Source organism: Monodon monoceros, unplaced genomic scaffold (genome assembly GCF_005190385.1).
Source record: "Monodon monoceros isolate NGI ecotype Baffin Bay Population unplaced genomic scaffold, NGI_Narwhal_1 Super_Scaffold_21, whole genome shotgun sequence".
Classification (NCBI taxonomy): Eukaryota; Metazoa; Chordata; class Mammalia; order Artiodactyla; family Monodontidae; genus Monodon; species Monodon monoceros.
Genome location: NW_021703778.1, coordinates 48,986,846 through 49,006,636, shown reverse-complemented (window position 1 = coordinate 49,006,636; position 19,791 = coordinate 48,986,846). Strand labels below are relative to the sequence as shown.

At 47.8% G+C, this 19,791-nt stretch overlaps 1 protein-coding gene across 3 annotated transcripts in view; it reads right to left on the bottom strand.

Moving 5' to 3' along the window:
* Positions 1-298: 298 nt before the first annotated feature.
* The window catches only part of PGPEP1L (pyroglutamyl-peptidase I like), a 49,354-nt gene continuing 29,861 nt past the window's right edge, over positions 299-19,791 (bottom strand). For 2 of the 3 annotated variants that reach the window (XM_029238919.1, XM_029238921.1), the window contains 3 exons: positions 13,072-13,194; positions 11,837-12,066; positions 299-1,336 (listed from right to left, as the gene is read on the bottom strand). In XM_029238919.1, the coding sequence (XP_029094752.1) occupies positions 1,096-1,336; positions 11,837-12,066; positions 13,072-13,194 (594 nt within the window). In that variant the 3' untranslated portion in view covers positions 299-1,095. Of the gene's footprint in view, positions 1,337-11,836; positions 12,067-13,071; positions 13,195-13,659; positions 14,219-19,791 lie in introns of those variants that run through there. The other variant, XM_029238920.1, reaches the window with a different exon arrangement.

The following is a 19,791-nucleotide window of genomic DNA, read 5'->3' as shown; positions in this document are numbered from 1 at the left end:
AGCAACCCAGTGTCCATCAAAAGATGAATGGGGCTTCCCTGGTGGCGCAGTGGTTGAGAGTCTGCCTGCCGATGCAGGGGACGCAGGTTCGCGCCCCGGTCCGGGAAGATCCCACATGCCGCGGAGCGGCTGGGCCTGTGCTCCGCAATGGGAGAGGCCGCAGCAGTGAGAGGCCCGCGTACCACAAAAACAAAACAAAACAAAACAGAAAGATGAATGGATAAACAAAATGTGGTCTCTACATACAATGGAATATTATTCAGCCTCCAAGGAAGGAAATGCTGATGCATGCCACAACATGGGTGAACCCTGAAGACATTATGCTAAGTGAAATAAGCCAGTCACAAAAAGACAAGGATTCCATTTATATGAGGTCCCTAGAGTAGTTAAATTCAGAGATGGAGGGTAGAATAATAGATGCCAAGGGCCGGGGTTGGGGAGAAGGGCGGAGACACTGTTTAATGGGTACAGAGTTTCCGTTTGGGATGATGAGAAAATTCTGGAGATGGAATGGTGGTGATGGTTGCACAAGTGAATGTACATAATGCCACTGAACACTTAAAAATGGTTAAAATGGCAAATTTTATGTTACGTGTATTTTACAATAATTTTTCAATTAAGTTAAAAAAGAAAAAACCAAACACTAAAGACTCAGTGGCTCAGAAGTTGCCCACAGCACCTGGATGCACAAGCTTGGAGGCCCAGAGTGGGGCGCCCGAGTAGCAGCTGCACCTGCGTTTCCCATGGTCGGCCAGTCGCAGGTCATCCCACCACACGGGGCTCGCAGAACAGGTCTGGGGTCCCAGAGATCTGGGCAGGATCACACAGGCCTGCTGCATAGACTTTTAAGAGGAAAAAAAATTACTAGCATTTCATTTTATTGTCCGGAAAACCATAACTGAAGCTAGTTAAGCCCTTGTGAAATGTCTGCCTTTCAGAGTGTTCTTTCTTCTGACAATAAAATAACCCTTTGTGATTTCATTGGGCTAATTCAGAACTTTTTTCCTCTGTGTAAACTGTTTTACAAGCAAATTTTTAAAAGCCTCTCAAAGCACAGTTGAACTCTGCATACAGGACTGAAACATTTAATTTTCTCTAAAGGAGCAGTCTCCCAGTTGGTTCCCCCTGTCTGGAATCGCAAAGGCTGAGTTTCCTGTGAACCAGGCGTTGAGACCTGGCTTTCTCAGTCTCCTCCAGCATTTCCTGGATGATAACTTGCAGGGCTTTTCCCAGCAGGCTAGCCGGAAGCGAAGGAGATAATGGAGGGACATGGACGAGCGCCGCGCATCCATTTCCATGATGCAAAGACAGGTAGTAGGTGTAATCGCAGACGTACCTACAACCACACAAAATGCCAAGTTACTCCTTGGACCAGCCTCTAACCTCGGTGAAATGTAAGCAGAAGCGGCAATGCAGCATCCGCAAAGCATGAGGGAAGACTGCCACCAGGGAGACCCAGGTTTTGTTCTTCTGCCAAAGAACATGCTGCTGGGAATGAGCCACGGAGAGACCGGCTCTTGGCCTCATGTCCAGCAAGTGGCTGAACCCTGGAAGGGACCAGATTTTCAACCAACTAATCCAAAACGTTCTCCCCCCAACCCCGTGAACCTTTCTCATTCATGTCTGCGTTGAGTCATTTTGTTGTCACAGCTGCTCCAGGTCTTTGCTCACAACCCTGCAACCTCCACCTTTAGTAGGAGTTAACATAAATCTTTACGTTAACGGATCCAGAGATAAGACAGGAAGAAACAAAAAAAAGAAGATAAGAAACAAAAAAAAACTAGATGGAACTAGCTGGGAAGAGATGGCCACAAACCTGACCTCCAACAGACCCTGGGTCTCATTATATGTTGATTTTTCTAAATTAGCATATTAAATGACACATCTACCAGCTGCCATAGCTGGACATTAAGGACCAAAAAAACGTTAAAAAGGGGGTGGCACTCCACTCCCCTGAAAAAGCCCTGCCCCTTCCCAGGTAGACTAATGCATATGCCTTCCCATCATTAGCCTCACTCCTACCTTTAAAATTAAATCCCTCTCACCAAGTGGGTGAGAAGTTGATCTGTAAACTTAGTCCCTGCTTCTCCAATCTCTGACCGCTGAATAAGGCTTAACCCAAGCAGGAAAAAGAACCCTCTCCCGCTGAGGCAGGGCGCATCGGCTCGGCTAGGGCCTGAGCAGGGTCCATACAACTTAATTTGGTAACAAATTCTGGCATCCAACAAGGGGCACATTCTGTCTGTTAACTCAGGGTTACTCACTGACCCAGGGCCAACAAAGCCGGCTAAATAACTGAGCTGTTTGCCCCAATTCTCAACCGCTGGGCCAGTAAGGGCTACTAAATTAAGCCTGAGATTGAAAAGCAGCCAAGGATCAAGTGGAGCACTCCTTAGGTAAAGAACATCTCTTTGGGGTTCCCTGGTGGCGCAGTGGTTGAGAGTCCGCCTGCCGATGCAGGGGACGCGGGTTCGTGCCCCGGTCCGGGAGGATCCCACATGCCGCAGAGCGTCTGGGCCCATGAGCCATGGCCGCTGAGCCTGCGCGTCCGGAGACTGTGCTCCGCAACGGGAGAGGCCACAACAGTGAGTGGCCCGCGTACCGCAAAAAAAAAAAAAAAAAAAAAGAACATCTCTTTGTTTCATGTGTGTGACGTGAGCCCTAGTCTCTGTTCTTGATATGAGTGAAGCTTCAATCTCTGTTCTATGTGGTTTTGTTTGTCCTAATGCTCTTGGAAATACATGCCACAACTGTGGGCACGGGTTGAGCACTTGAAGGCCACTATGGCGTTTGCCACCAAAAAGGATAAGTTGGTCATGCACCAGCGTAGATGAGCACTGGGTACCCTGCCAACCAGAAGCAAATGTCCATGTAAGCAGGCACACTGTAAAACATTCACAGCCCCAACTGTCTACCGCGTTCCCACCTCTAGGGTATAGTCAAAAATGCAGGAGCACACCTTTTGTGTTGGTTCCTCTTGCCCTAACTTGCCATCCCGGGACAAGGTATACGTCTCTGTTGGGTAGGTCCCTCCCCACTACCCTCTACCACAGATCCCTAGGGATCCCTCCTCTGAGACATGAACGCTTTAAAAATCTTGTTTTCATCAGATTTCAGGAAAATCACTTTGTCTAGTTGGGGAAGGAAGAAGAGGACCCCAAACTGTCCAGAGTCCTTGGGTCCTCGTAGCTGAGAGTATAGAAAACTGGACACATACCAAATGGGCATTCGGCCTCCCTGTCTGATTACCTGTAACGGAGCAGGGACACACCTTTTGTGAACAAGCCTCCCTTGACTACAGGAGAGGCTCTTCATCTGAGCAATTTATCTGATTAGAGAACCCTTATTTCCCACTCCCCCTTCACCCTATCTCTGGGGACTGTTTGCTGAAAGATATCTCCTACAGCCCCACAGCGGGTCTGGGAACATCTAGTCACTGACTTAAGAGGGGCTTTATAGGGACTTCCCTGGTGGCGCAGTGGTTAAGACTCCGCACTCCCAACGTTGGGGGCCCGGGTTTGATCCCTACTCAGGGAACTAGATCCCACATGCATGCCGCAACTAAGAGTTTGCAAGCCACAACTAAGCAGGCCACATGCCAAAACTAAGGAGCCGGCGAGCCGCAACTAAGGAGACTGCCTGCCGCAACTAAGACCCTACACAACCAAATAAATAAAATAAATAAACGTTAAAATAAAAGGGGGGAACTTTATAACTAAGGCCCTCTTGGACAGTGTCTCCCCTACCAGCCCCTGCGAAGATTGGTTCAGGTTTCAGTTAGAGCTCCTAAACCGCTTGGTGTGGGTCAATCTTGTGGGATCTGCATAGCCACCAACCCTAAGAAGAGGCGACTGGGAAGTTGGAAACAGACTAAATAAGGACTCCCCAGTATGGGTAATCAAGCCTCTATCCCAGTGAACGCTGTCAAGGTGCATTCTCCATAACTGGAAATTCTTTGAGTAGCGCCCACTAACAGGGAGACAGCTTATTTTCTGCTGTAACACCGCATGGCCCCAATATAAACTGGCGGATGGAGAAAGTCGGCCAACTAACGACTCTCTAAATTCTAATACTATTTTTTAATTTGACCTCTATTGCCAGCGTTAAAAAAAGAAAAAATGGGATGAGATCTCCTATGTCCAATTTTTCATGGCCCTTAGCCAAATAAAGGGCTTCTGGAAAAAATGTGAGGCTAGTTCAAATTTCTCTTTCCTGGAATTGGAATCTCAGCCTGAGGATCCTCTTGACTTCCCCCCTCTGCTAAGGGTAGCTGCCCCCGCTTCCAACAGTTCACCTGAGACTCCTGAGTCATTGACATCTACCCCTACCTCTCCTGAATCCCCGACACTCTCTACTCCCTCAAATTCACCACCTCCCTACCTGGTGCCCCCTCTTCCGCCCAATGGGTGGTCCCCCTCCCCGACTCTTTCACCTCCATCTCTCAGTACACCTTCCTTGGGGACTAGTCCAATGCACACCTGTAGCAGCATTCAGTACCAGCCCTCTGGAATCAATAAGCTATTCCCCCTTCAGGCGGTTCCCAATGCAAAGGGCGAACTGACCACTGTGTTAGGTACTCTTCTCTTCCTTGGATCTCTATAACTGGAAGGATGGATCCAAGGGTTTAAGGGAAGACCCCGAGGAAGTCCTTAATTTAGTCTGGGGAATACTGCACACTCATTTGAGTGGATACCCAAACCCTCCTAAACATCTTATTGTCTGGGGAAGAAAAGGTACTGATTATAATTAATGCAAGGGAGGAAGCTGCTAAGACCAATCAAAATAACACGGGGCATGCTGTATACCAGCCTGGAGTCCAGGCTGTTCCCAACATGGACCCTGGGTGGGGCCATCTAGAGGAAAATGGTCAGCAGCACCTCACACATTTCAGGAATTTGATTCTGAAGGGCATTCAATTAGCGGGGAAGAAACTCATAAATTGGAGTATGTTCAAGGAGTCATCCAAGGACTGAAGGAAAATCCCTCAGCCTTCCTTGAGCACCTAACGGAGTGCCTCCGAGTATATACAAACATAAACCTGGTGTCATTGGAAGGGCAGGTCATTATTAAGTACCATTTTATTTCCCAGAGTGCCCCAGACATTAGGAGAAAATTACAAAAGTTGGAGACAGGGCCCACCACACCTACTTCCGGGCTGGTGGAATCAGCATTTCGGGTGTTTAACAACCGGGATCTGGAGGCCGATACAAAGGAAGATAAACGAGCAGCACAAACTGTCAGTTCTTTGGCTTTAGCAATTCAGGGTTAATCGACCTCCAAGGGATGACACCCCCCCACACACACACACACACACAAGGGACCCTGTAACATCAACGAGTCGCCTGGGATTTCGAAGACCATGCCCACAGTGGAGAGAAGGGCTTAAAGCCAATCAGTGTGCTAACTGCATAGAGGAGGGCCACTGGAAGGGGGACTGCCCCAAATGTCTCAGAAGGAGGCTAAGTGGACCACCATGTCCTGGCCCACCCTCATCGGTCACACATGAGGTGGAAGCTAAAAGAAGAGGACTGAAGGGGCCCAGGGGCTCCTAGGAGTGCCCTGGAAATTACCCCCAAGAAGCCTTGGCTGACCCTGACTATAGGTGGTAAAAAGGCTGACTTTTTAGTCAACACAGGAGCCACCTACTGGGTCTTGAACACCCAACAAGGCAAAATGACCAAAGATAAATGTAAGATAATGGGAGTGAAAGGGAAGCCACAGGAACGCAATATTATAGAGCACCTTGAGTGCGATTTGGAAGGAAGAAAGTTATCTCACTCTTTCCTGTGTGTCCCGGAATGCCTAATTCCTCTAATAGGAAGAGATTTACTATATAAATTGGGAGCAACAATTTATCTCAGAGACACAAAACTTAACATCAAAATACCTAAGACTCCCTTCCATTCCATAGCGCTCATGCTACCACCCTCTGCGGATTAACCCCTCAGTATGGGCCCACGACACCATGGGCAGAGCCAGGAGGGCACCAGTCATGGTCAAGCTGCGACCTGCCTACAATCACCCAAATAAAAAACAATACCCATTAAGCAAAGAAGCCCCAGCAGGCATTAAGTAGAAAGTCTACTCAAACAAGGGCTTCTTAGACCCTGCCATTTTCCTTGCAACACGCTAATCTGCCAGTAAAAAAAAAACCCAAGAGATACTGGCTAGTTCAGTACCTCCAAGCTGTAAATGAAGCTATGGAGGAAATTCACCCGGGGGTGCCAAATCCCTACACCTTACTCTCTACCCTAAACTGCGAAAGGATTTGGTATTCAGTGCTAGATTTAAAAGACACCTTCTTTTGTGTGCACTTAGCCCTGTAATCTCAGTACATTTTTGCATTTGAATGGCAGGTGGCAGCATGAGAAAACAACATTTTTGCTGGATGGTTCTGCTCCAGGGATTTAAAAACTCTCCCACCCTTTTCCGAAAGGTTTTAGCTGAGGCTCTTAGTGAACTTGAGTTAGAACAAGGGACTAGGACTTCCTTGGTGGCACAGTGGTTTAGAATCTGCCTGCCAATGCAGGGGACACCAGTTCGAGCCCTGGTCCGGGAAGATCCCACATGCCGCAGAGCAAGTGAGCCCGCGTGCCACAAGTACTGAGCCCATGCACCTAGAGCCCATGCTCCACAACAAGAGAAGCCACCGCAATGAGCAGCCCGCGCACAGCAATGAAGAGTAGACCTTGCTCGCCGCAACTAGAGAAAGCCCACACGCAGTAACAAAGACCCACCACAGCCAAAAATAAAATATAAATAAATAAATTAATTTTTTAAAAAAAGAACAGGGTACTATACTTCAATATGTGGATGACATTCTAACCGCCACCCCACCAAAGAGCTTTTCGACCATAACACAGTTAATGCCTTAAATCATCTGGCCGAGAGAGGATATAAAGTTTCAAAGGAAAGAGCCCAAATATCCCTCCAGCAGGTAGAACACTTAGGGTTTAATAATAGAAAAGGGGCACAGAGCACTATCTAAAGAGAGGAAAGAACATATTTGCAAGATGGCACTCCTAGTACGAGAAAACAGCTCCAGGGTTTCCTGGGAATGCCTGAGTTCTGCCACATATGGATCCCCAATTCTGCCTTAATTGCTAAGCTCTAGTATGAACAATTAAAAAGGAAGGAACTTGACCGTTTTGAGCAGACCCCCAATTGTGACTGGGCATTCCTAGAACTCAAAAACCATCTCATGAGAATCCCCGTGTTACCTTTACCCTACCTGAGTCTACCCTTCCATCTACATGTACATGAGAGAGGAGAAACTGTCCTGGGCTTGCTTAAACAAAAACTTGGACCTCTGACTCAGGTTGTAGCCTGTTTTTCTAAACAATTGGACCAAACTGCTAAAGGATAGCCCCCATGTTTACAGGCTGTAGCTGCTACTTCTCAAAGAAGCTAACAAATTAACTTTTGGACAGCCCCTGACCATCTGGACCCCACACCACCTCATAAAGTTAAGGGGGGCAGACTGGTTATCCCCTGGTCAAACCCTCCAAGTCCAAGCCATGCTTCTAGACAACCTATCTGTGACTCTGAGGCACTGTAATGTCCTTAACCCTGCCTCCTTGCTACATCAGACAGGTCCAAAATTAACTCATGATTGCGAGGAAGTTATGCAACAGGTTTATTCCAGCAGGGCTGACTTAAAGGGCTTCCCTAGAGAGAAGGCAGGATTGGAGTGGTCCACTGGTGGGAGTTGCTTTATGAAAGATGGAAAACGAAAGTCAGGCTACACAGTGGTTTCTGTCACTGAAGTGGTGGAAGCTAAAGCCTTGCCCCCTGGCTGCTCTGCTCAGAGGGCTGAGTTAATTACCCTGATCAGAGCACTAGAACTGGGGAAAGGGAAAGTTGTCAATATCTACGCCGACTCTAAATATGCCTGTTCAATCCTACAGGCCCATGGGCCATCTGGAAGGAGAGGGGAATGCTGACCTCAGGGAATAAACAGATTATAAATTGGGGGGGAGGTGAACTATGAGGCTGCTGGAGGCTATACTCCTGCCAAAGAGTATAGCCTGTATTCACTGTAGAGGCCATCAAAAGGGAGAAGCAGAAATAATAAGAGGAAATAACAGAGCAGATATGGCAGCTAAACAAGCAGCAGAGGGTAGGGACAGACTTCAAACGTCACTCCTACTGGTACCCCCAGATCCTAACTCTTACACTCCCATATACACCCAGAAGAAAGAGAAAAGCCTTTGAGATGGGGCTATTTTAAAAGGCCAGAATGTCAGGAATGGATGGTTAACAATCACGGGCAGCTGTTCTTCCCATCAGCTACTGCACTCCAAGCCATCCGGGAAGCTCACCAGAGCACACGTTGTGGGCGGGAGGCCCTGTGTCAGTGGCTCACCAAATCCATGACTAATCCCAACCTCTGAAGTCTCCTTAAACAGGTGGTTGAAGCTTGCCCTGTCTCCAGAATAACCCCAACACTTACCGCCCACCAAGGTCAAGGGAGTGACCCCCACCCCGTACAGAGGCACACATCCAGGTCACGACTGGTAAACTGATTTTACAGTAATGCCCCAGGCACAAGGAAATTTTTAGATATTTGCTGGTTTTGACTGACACCTCTGGCTGGATGGAGACATTCCCGACCCAAACCAAGACTACCTCGGAGATATCTAAGGCCCTGCTCAAAAAAATAATCCCTCAGTTTGGGCTCCCTAAATCCATTCAAAGTGACAGTGGGCCCGCCTTTGTTTCTCAAATTACTAAGGAAGTCTCTAGAGCCCTAGGAATTAAATGGAGCTTACACTCTTCCTGGAGACCACAATCTTTAGGAAAAGTAAAAAGAACAAATGAAACTCTCAAAAGAAATTTAGCCAAACTATGTCAAGAGACTCATCAACCTTGGATCTCCCTTCACCCCACAGCACTTTGGAGAATGCAATTAGCCCCTAAAGGAAAGCTCAGGTTAAGTCCATAAGAGATCATGTACAGGAGGCCCATTCCTGAAGGACCTGGCTACAAAGCCAGCCTTAGGGATATGGACCAAATGAAATATGCCTTACAGAGAGGGGAAATAATCAAAGCTTTACACGCCTAAGGGAATCAGGAATTGCCTTCCCCTTCTGACATGGTTTTACATTCTTTGTACCCTGGGGATTGGGTTTATTTGAAAACCTGGAAGGCTGGAAATCCACAAGACCAGTTAGACCCCAAGTGGACAGGACCTTATCTTCTTATCTTGACCACTCATTCAGCCTGACAATTGCAGGGCATAACTCCATGGGCCCACCATACCAGAGTGAAGACGGCACCTACACCTGAGGAAGAAGTTACTGAGCCATGCACTCAATACACCTGTGAACCTGTCACACACCATAAGTTACTTTTGAAAAGGACTAACTTACCAACAGATAAGTAATGTGGTGGACAGGCTTATTAGTTGGCCTCATCATTACTATTGCCTTACTTGGCTTCTGTTGTTCTGCCAAACCCCCTCCCTCTGGCAAACACCTCCTCTGAACATGCTGGACATATGGGATACTAACATTGGAAGCAGGATGAGTGGCCATTATTGTCTATTGTTTCTTCTCTGCTCTATCTATCTCTCACAACCGTCCACACAGAATGGGAATTCAATGCAATAGTAAATTTCTCGAGAATTATGGCCCGTGGAGAAAATCTATCCCAGTGCTGGATCTGTCACCCCCACTCTCCAAGTGACACCTGTGGATTAAAGGTATTATATTTTACCTCTAAGAATGATAACCTCACTCTCACCTTGGCTAAACCTACCCCTCTTGAAGTTCATATCCCATCCCTAACGCAGCTTCCCTGCTTGGATTCCCTCTAACGAATACAAAGCACTCACTCTAAAGTGCCATTGCTCTGATCGTCTTGCTGCCCCTGCCCCTATTAAAAGCCCCTACCAAAGGGAGGAACTTGCAATAACCCCTTAGGGCTGCTCTGGACTCTGATCAATGCTTCTTCCATTATCCCACAATTTCAGTACCCCGGGATTGACTCCTGTGGAAACCTCACCTGTTGGTGCCCTCTGAACCAACCTGATGAATACACACAGGGACCGGAAGGGAGATGTGCTTATTGGAGAGGGAGAATGCCAGTTGTCTGGCATTTAGTATATGGCCCTCCTAAGGCCTATGGAAAAGCCACTAGTGAAGAATCCCTCAGTAACCCCTGCTATGCAGGTGGGCCTTTCTCCCCACACTGTAAGGGCACCCCCTCTTGGCCTAGCCACTTATGGAGGTGGTTCAACTCCCCAGAACATAAGCTCCCCCTGGGTACCTGTTCCTTTGTGGCCCAAGAATAAACCAACTGCCCCATCAGACCAACCCCAACTCCTCCTTCCCTTCTCTGGGGTGGGCTCTAGCCCTTCCTTGTTTAGATAATGCCCAGTTGGGGGAACATTGCATGCTAGACCAGCTAAATTCTCAGAACCTACGTATAACCATTCATAATATCACCCTGCCCTGAGATAAAAGAGCAATAGGACTCATTCTGGCAGGAATAGGGACTGCTCCAGACTAGCAGCTCCCTGGGGAGGCTTCGCATACCATGAAATCACTCTACAAAATCTCACCCAGGCCTAATTGCTATTATCCTCCTGCTTATCTTTGGGCCTTGCCTCCTTAACTGCCTTGTCAACTTCCTTAGTAAACAGCTTGAAGCCATCAAACTTTAGATGATACTAACACAAGGGTACAAGCAACTGGGACTGCAGCTTGGCGAAAATCAGACTTATTTTAGGCTAGTCAGGAACAGTTCTGCTCCTCTAATCCAGGCAAAAATTATGCTCATGTTCAGCAGGAAGCAGTTCAGAAGTCAGACCTTTGCCCTTCAACGCCCCTCAAGAATGAGGAGCAATAACAAGGAAAGGGGGATTTTATTGCCAGAGCTGCTCCAGGTCTTTGCTCAAAACCTGCCAACCCCCACCTTTAGCAGGAGTTAACATAAATCTTTAAGTTAAAGGATCCAGAGATAAGAAAGAAAGCTACAAACAAACAAACAAACAAAAACAGGTGGTACTAGCTGGGACCAAGATGGCCAGGAACCTGACCTCCAACAGACCCTGAGTCTCATTATATGTTGATTTTACTAAACTAGCTTAATATGCTTAATAAGACACACCTACTGGTGTCCAGGACCAGTGATTAAGGACCATAAAAAGGATAAAAAGGGGGTGGCACCTCACTCCCTCAAAAAAGCCCTGCCCCTTCCCAGGCAGACTAATGCATATGCCTTCCCATCATTAGCCTCACTCTGCCTCCCTTTGTCTTTACCTTTAAAATTAAATCTCTCTTACCAGGTAGGTGAGAAGTTGATCTGTGGACTTAGCTCCCACTTCGCCATTCTTTGGCCACTGAATAAAGCTCAAACCCAAAGGGAAAAAGAACACTCAGAGGCCAGGCTAGGACCTGAGCAGGGTTCATAGGACTTAATTTGGTACCAATTTGTTCATTCATTCTTTGCAGGGAGGAGTAACTATCTCCTAGGGGGTCAGAGTCTGGAGAAAAAAAGGTAAATTAATCTTCATCTGGGCTAAACCAGAAGTTAATTCACAACTTTGCCGGCAATAAATAAAAATAAAACATCCATAAAATGTTAGTGGCTCTCAACATCTCCATCCTACCCCTTCTCCTCTGCCAGCCACCAGGCCGGTGAGTGGGAGGGGGACTCGGAACAAGGCCTGGGCGTGAGTGAGCAATGGGCCAGTGTGCAGGGTGACTCTGGGCTGTTCCCTGCCGCCAAGCACCCAGCTGGATGGCACAGGATGGCACATCCCCGGAGAAAGGCTGGTCAGAGGCCACTTCAGCCCTTCCTCCTCCCCTACGTGCCCAGGAACAAAACGCACCTGCCTGCGTCTCGGGAAAAGGCCACCTCCACGCCCTTGACCACCGCGCGCCTGTAAGAGACTGCCCTCATGCTGACTCCCGAAGCGATCACTTCCGGGCCATCTGGAAGGCACACGCCACGCTCAGGGTGGAAGCCTCGGATGTTGGCGTCCCCGTAGCCCCAGTTCTTGCCGCACTGTTCCAGAAAGATGGCCTTGGCGGTGGGGTCCACGCCCACATGCACAACGAGCTGTGTGAACACACGTGGCGGCAGGAGATTAGGGAAACTGAGGTCTGCTCTGCTCCCCAGACCACACAGAGGGAGAGCTCCGGGGTGCAAGACACCTCAACATCCCAAATGTGCCAGCATCACCCCCATCCCCTGCCTGCTTCCCCTGATCAATGTGCTGGAATGAAAAACAGCTGGATAGAAACCCATGTGGCATCTTTTATATTTTAAAATATTCTTACACGGTAGTGTATTCCCTTTTTCCCTGGGGGATCCAGCTGGTATCTAAGCGTGTCCCAGGAGAAGCTTAGCCTTTCTGTGGAGGCTTCCATCTCTTTTATGAAACTCTTTAATAAAGGAAGTTAGTAACAGTCTAATAAAATATTGTTAGAATTTTTTGAGCCGATTATTTTTCCTCTTTGAAAAAATAGCTGATTGTTTTATCAAAATATTGGGGGTGTTGTCTTAATGGTCTGGTGGTCTGTGTTTTATTAATATTATCTGGTCGTCGTATTTGGGGGATATTTGTACCAGCTTCCTATATAGTAACTCTGTTGTGGTAAGATAGGCTGGGAGTGATGAAGATGGGCCTCCCCAGGTGGGCCACTCTCCCGTCTCCCAGCGGGGGCTGCCCTCAAACTGCTCTCCAAGGTCCAAGAGGTCCTTGCCTCTCAGCCCACCTCACAACCCACCTGCCCTGCGAGGGCCTGGCTGGGACCTAACCCAAGCACCTCTCTGTTAGTTGGAAACTACCTTTGGGTCCGGGCTGGGAATAAAGCTTCCATTTCTTTTCCTCCTTCTCTCTCTCCAGAGTCTTATTCCAAGATCTACTCTGTCTTTCATCTTAAACTTTTACAAATAGACCCTTATGAAATCATCTGGGCCCTTACTGGTGGGATGAGGGGGCAGGGTACACTTCAGCCATCAACCCTAGAAACAGCGTCCTGGGGTTCACAGGTTCTGGGTCTCCACCACATAGTCAGCCCTCTGTCCCCCAGCCCAGCTGCCTCCCCAGCTGTCATTTACTTGCGGTTGAAGATCCTCCCAGATTCTGGTGACCCTCTGCTTCACCTCTCTGTAATCCACTGGCAGTTGAAGAATCCGCAGCTCCACCTCCATGTCACGCCCCAGACCCAGCTTGGAGAGCTCCTGCAGAAAGAAACAGGTGGGCTCACCTTGCTTTATGGAGGGCCAAGGGGAGTTCCTGAAAAGCCAACATCGGGGTCATCCAGTCCATTCTCGGGGCCTTCTGTGGGCCTGGACCCTGCCCTCAAGGAGTGGCGAGGGGCCAACAGGGGGGCCATGGTTCCTGCCCTACGGACAAGGCCCCACAGAGCTGCTTCTGTCAAGGTGCACGTACCCCAGAGGCATGCCTGACCCAGTCTGCAGGTTAGGAAGTAGTTCACAGAGGGGATGCAGGGGAGTTCTAGGGGACAGATGAGGGTGAGCCAGATGAAGAAGCTGGAGAAGAGTGTGCGGGGCAGAGGGAGCTGCAGAGGCACAGGGAGCTTAGAACAGGAATTTATCATCTCACAGTCTTGCAGGACGGAAGTCCAAAATCAAGGTGTCAGCAGGGTCATCCTCCCTCTGTACCTGGTAGGAGAAGGATCCTACCTTGCCTCTTCCAGCTTCTGGTAGCCCCCGATAGTCCTTGGCTTGTGGCAGCATAACTGCAGTCTTCACATCACCTCCCGTTTGTGCATGCTTGTTTTTGTGTCCAGATTCCCCGCTTTATAAGAACACTTCACCCATTACACTCTATAAGGCGGTGCTTTCCAGAAGGTTGATGGCATTACTCTTGCCAAAGTAGAAAGTGCAGGGAAGCCAAACTGTTGTTCTCTGTGGCTTTTATAGAGCTATAGGTGTGGAATGGAGTGCATTTGACATTGGACTTGACACCTCTGTCTATTTTACTTATCTGAAAGACGATGCCCAGGAGACTGAAAGGCCCTGCTTCTGCTTATCAGCTGTTTCCTCTCAAGCCTCTAATCTGATGCTCAAACAGCCTTGACTAGAGGTTGACATTAGAATCCCTCCACTGTTGGATTCTAGTGGAACTCCTGGTCTAGGGCTGCACTCCACAACCAGCCACCTTGACATTTCAGTGCAGGAAATAGGGATAGGCACTCTAGGTGGAATAAATACAGATATCACACATTGCCTCACATCAGCTCAGGTCATGTTTTGCCATCAAATAGATTAAGGAAAACTTTTAATATTTAGAAATCTTTGGATGTCAGAATTGCAGATAAGGGATTGTGGACCAGTATAAACTTGAACTTGTTCAAGTATTACCATGGAATTATTCTCCAGTATCTTCCTGGCATATTTTCTCTCCCTAACTAGAAGGTCTCCCTCTTCCTCTTTCCCTCCCAGTTGTCCCTACAGGGAGAGCTGGCAGCTTGGGAGATCTGCCCTGTCACCAGCTCTAGGGACTCTGCTAAGGGGCACTCAGCCTCCCCTGGAAAGAGGTGACCACTGTCGCCCACACTGTGGGGCTGGAAGTCCTGGGGCCTGCTGATTCCCCTGGAGTACTTTGAGCAAGGGGAGGAACAACTGGAGCCAATAGACATCCGCCACTGAGGACAGAGGGCAGACAGGAGGGTAACTGCACCTCCACTGGCTGCAGGCCTCCCAGGGCCTTGGCCAAGCTGCCTGGATGGCTACGGGAAGTCTGCAGCCATCCTGAGGTCACCAGTATGTGTGGTAAGCTGTACTGGTGTTGGGAGGGGGAGCTATGGACTGAAAATATGCCTTCCCCCCTCCAAATTCATATGTTGAAACCCTAACCCCCAATGTGATGGTGTTTGGAGATGAAGTCTTTGGGAGGTAATTAGGTTTAGATGAGGTCATGAGGGTGGGGCCCCCATGATGGGATTAGGGCCCTTATAAGAAGAGGAAGAGAGACCAGAGCCTTTCTGTCTCTGCAATGTGAGGGAAGACATAACCAGAAGGCAGTCATCTGCAAGCCAGAAAGGAAGTTCTCACCAGGAACCAAATCTGCGGGCACCTTGATCTTGGACTTCCCAGCCTCCAGAACTGTGAGAAATACATGTGTGTTGTTTAAGCCACTCAGCCTATGGTATTTTGTTATAGCAGCCCAACCTCACTAATACAGGTGAGCTTCCAGTTGGTAATGAGATTTGGCCTGGTTGAGTTTCAGATACATGTCAGTTCATCCATCCAACTCATTATAACTCTTGAAAGTGGCACAGCCAACCTGGGACTGAAGTCAGAATCTGATTTGGGATATTGAGGAACTCCTTCCAACCTGCAATCATGGAAAGAGTCTCCAGGCACTGACTTACGTGGACACTCTGCTCCCTCAAGCATGTGTTCTCCCGCTCTCTCTCTCTCTGTCTCTCTCTCTCTGTCTCACAGACACACACTTGGTGTCCTGGGCCATCTACACTGTGACCCATGGCAGACAATAGCATTTTACAAAAAATAGGCCAAGCTGGTGGTCATCAGCAGCCTAAGCCTGGAATGAGGAGGGAACAGGGCAGAAGGGTGCACATGCAAAGCAAGACCCCAACTATAGTGCTGCAGGGAAAGGCATGGGCTTTGGAGTCAGAAAGACAAAGGTTTGAGATCTGGCTCTGCCACCTTTCACTGGGCAAACTTGGGCATGTTATTTAGGCTTGGTGCATCTCAGTTTTCTCATCTGTGAAATGGGCATAATTAAAAGCCGGAGGGATTTTCACAAATGTTAAATGATTCACAAAAAGTGCCCAGCACAGCATCTGGCACAATCGGGACTTTATATGAGGGATTGATGCTTATAATTAATCCATATTAATTTGAGAAAGCCGTTTAAGAGGGATTTATTGAAAGTGATATTTATTAGAATTTGATGAGCTTGGGCCTGTCAGAAGCAGTGAGTAGAACATTCTGCAAAAGCAGTCGGCAGGCCACTGGCTGCCACCACCCTTTCTGCCAAGGAGGGTTGGTTGTTTTAGCAAAGAGAGTATCCGTTCTGTGCAGACCAGAGAGCCAGGGGTTTGTGCTTTCCAGACTGGCATACTTTCTCAGCTAGAACTGCAGAGTGTTTTGTGCTCAAGGGGGCAGGGACAAAGCCTGGTATAACCGTCACCAAAGTGGAATCCAGGGTACTGTTCTAGCCACAGGAACCACCAGGCTCTGCAGGGAGCTGAGAGCCCATGCCAGGCCCATAATCCCGCGAAAAGCCTGAACCCCACCAGTCACAAAGGTCCTCAGGAATCAGAGAGTCCCGCCTTCTGCCTTTCTCCCACTTCTTCTTGCCTCCATGTCATCCGAGATCTGGTCACCAGGAACACATGGCAGTTTAACAAAAGGAACCAAAAGAAGGAGAAAAGACACCAGTTGCTCTCTGAATTTTTTAAAAAATCCACCGAGACTGTGGCACCAACTGGTGTTCCAAAGCGGTTGCTGTTTTTCCAAAATCTGATTCTTCCCTTATCAAATGAGAGTCTGGGGCTAGTACCAGGAAACAGGAAAGCAATTCTTCACTCAGGCATTCAAGAAAAACTCCCCAAGGGCTTGCAATGCAGTCCTCTGCTAGGGCTTGGCGTGTCCTGGAGGGTCACGTTCTCAGAGGAGACGCAGACCAGGAACGGGACGTGATCACAAGAGTCCCGGTTCCGGTTCCAAGGGCTGTGTTTGGCCGCCCCCAGCTGCGGAAGCCTGAGGGTGAGGACCCCTGACTAGGGCATTAGGAAGGAGCCCAGACCCCGCTTTTCCCTCTCCCTACTGCGTGGGTTTGGGCAAATTATTAAAACTTGCTGAGCCTCAGTTTCTTGATCTGCAAAACATAGTAATAACAGGACCTCCCTCGCAAGGGTTGCTGTGAAGGTCAAGCAAGGCTGTGCACATGGAGTTGCAGCCTAAGAAGGCTGCACAGAGGGGGCTCTGACTGGCATTTGGAGGATTAAAAGAGTGTTCGAGGGAAAGGAATAGTGGAAGCTTGGAGGTATGTGCAAACACCCACCCTCCCTCCCTCCCTTCCTTCCTTCCTTCTGCCCTTCCTCCCTCCCTCTCTCCCTCCTTCCCTCTTCCTTCCATTCTTCTCTCGTTCACTTATCCATCAGTCATCGGACTAGGCACTCCTGCATGCAGCCTCTGTAATAGGCTCTGGCTAAGGGTTTAGGAGTGCCTGTGTGTGCATGTCCGGGGGCTGACCATGGAAGAGGAAATGACAGCTACTTCTTCTTGACCTGCAGGGCTGGAAGGGACCTGGGAACCATCGGGTGCTGAGACCCAGGCCTGGGCTCCCTCCGACCCCATCAGGCTGGAGGCGCTCCGGGGAGAGAGAAACTAAGGCCAGAGCTGGGGAGGGGCTCACCAGGCACAGGAAGAAGCCTATAGAGGTGACAGGAGGCCTAGCATGCTAAGTATAGGACAGCCACCGGTGGAGCATAATGTGGCCATTCGAAATGATTTTACAAAGAATTTATTGACATAGGAAAACCCATGAAAAGAAGTAAGTTTAAAAATCAGGATCTCAGACTGTTTCCTGCAGCCGTTTATGGAGATGGAAACATACTGAAAATGGTCATCCCTTAAGGGGAGAATTAGGGTAGACTCCTATTTCTTTCCATACTCGTCATAACATTTTCACAATGGAATATTTTTGTATGGAATATTTTTCTGGCTCTGAAAGCTTAACAAAGAGTCCAGTAATCAGACTAGCTGCCCCTGGAGCATCCTCGCTGTGTGCAGGCACTATGCCCAGCACCTCACCCCAGCCCCCCGATGATGTCACCATTTTACAGATGACAAAACCGAGGATAAGTTTAAAAGAAGGGAGGAGTTCCAGGGAGTAGTCACAAAGGAGATGTTACCACAACATTGGGGTCAACTGTTTAGGGCTTGGGATAGTTCCCAGGTCACTCTCCTTTCCTTAACAAAGCCAAGTTCTGTTCTCTATATGTGATGACTGTCCCAGCCTGCGCCCAATATCTTTTGGTTATTCCTCCAAACTAGTGGGTCTCTTGCCTGAAAAATCCAGTATGAAAAACAGTGACCCCGTAATTCCTAATCCTCTAACTAGAGCAGTTGTCTCCAAATATTTTTGATTGTATGCCCCTATTGATAAAAGATTTTAGTGTGCACACATGCATGTGGGCATGCACGTGCACACACGCACTATCATTAGCTGATGTCTTCATGTCTTAAGGCATGATACACACTGCATGTGGGCTTCACTGTTAATAAGTGGATGTACATATTTTCGGTGGTTTTCTTAATTCTTCCCCTTTTTTGGCCAATTTCTTATTAGATTGTTCTTGTTTTTACATCAAAATGTGTCTGGGAGAGAACTCAGATGAGGTTAGGAAAAGGGTCACTTGGCTGTTTTCACATGTTTGTTCAGGTTTGCATCATGTTATATCTGTGGGGTTTTTGAAGGTCATTTTTGTAAGGATTCCTTGATCATAATTTGAGGCTTAGTTTAATTAAAACTGGATAATATAATTCTGAAATCCATTAACTGGGCTGAAATACTCTGTAATAAAATAAAAAATATTCAAAGATGGAGGGCCTATCACCATGGTGTCCCTTGCTCCAAGGGTGACACTTTCCCTCTTCCTTCAGGAAACCAAGCCTGTCCAAGGACCTGCAGATGTACAAAGCCAGGTCAGCTTTGGTCCAGCTATGAAATTTAGTTTTAAGACTAAAAACATAGAGATTCACACCCATTAGGATGGCCACTATGAAAAAAAAAAAAAAAAGATAGCAAGTGTTGGCAAAGATATGGAGAAACTGCAACCCTTGTGCACTGTTGGTGGAAATGTAAAATGGTGCAGCTGCTATGGAAAACAGTATGGACACTCCTCAAAATATTAAAAATAGAATCGTCATGTGATCTAGCAATCCTATGTCTGGGTACATATCCAAAAGAACTGAAAGCAAGAGCTCAAAGAGATATTTGCACATTCATGTTCATTGCAACATTATTCACAATAGCCAAGAGATGGAAGCAACCCAAATGTCCACTGATGGATGAATAAACAAAATGTGATCTATACAATCAATGAAATATTATTCAGCCTTAAAAGGAAGAAATTTCTGGCACATGCTACAATATAGATGAGCCTGGAAGACATTCTATGCTAAGTGAAATAAGCCAGTCACAAAAAGACAAATACTGTATGATTCCACCTATATGACGGCTCTAAAGTGGTCAAATTCATAGAGACAGAAAGTAGAATAATAGTCATCAGGGGTTTGGGGGAGGCGGAAATGGGGAGTTGTTGTTCAACAGATACAGTTTTAGTTTTGCAAGATGAAAAGTTCCGAATGTCTGCTGCACGACAACGCGGATATACTTAACACTACAGAAATGTACACCTAACAATGGTTGAGATGGTAAATTTTATGTGTTTTTAATCACAATTTTCTTTTAAAAACCATAGAAATGGAAATCCTGATATCTTCATCCTGTCTTCCAATGGATCAACTTGCAAACCCCATTTTGGAAATGGTTTTGGATCCTCAAGAAGGTGTTGATGTAGGAAGTATTGGAGGACAAGGGGTGGGTGGGTCTGCACACCTCTCACCTCTGCTTAGGAGGTTGGGCAGGAGAGGGTTAACCCAGGAGGCTGTGGCTGCTCAAACTCTGCGCATTTCCAAGAAACACCTGTCTTCAGGACTGGCCCTTGGCTGGCTCCTGGGAGAAAGAGCTCTGAGCCCTTGGGATGTCCTGCTTGATTAGAACAGTTTTGTATGCCTGTGGCCTCGGGTCACATTGTGCTAGGTTTGATTAGA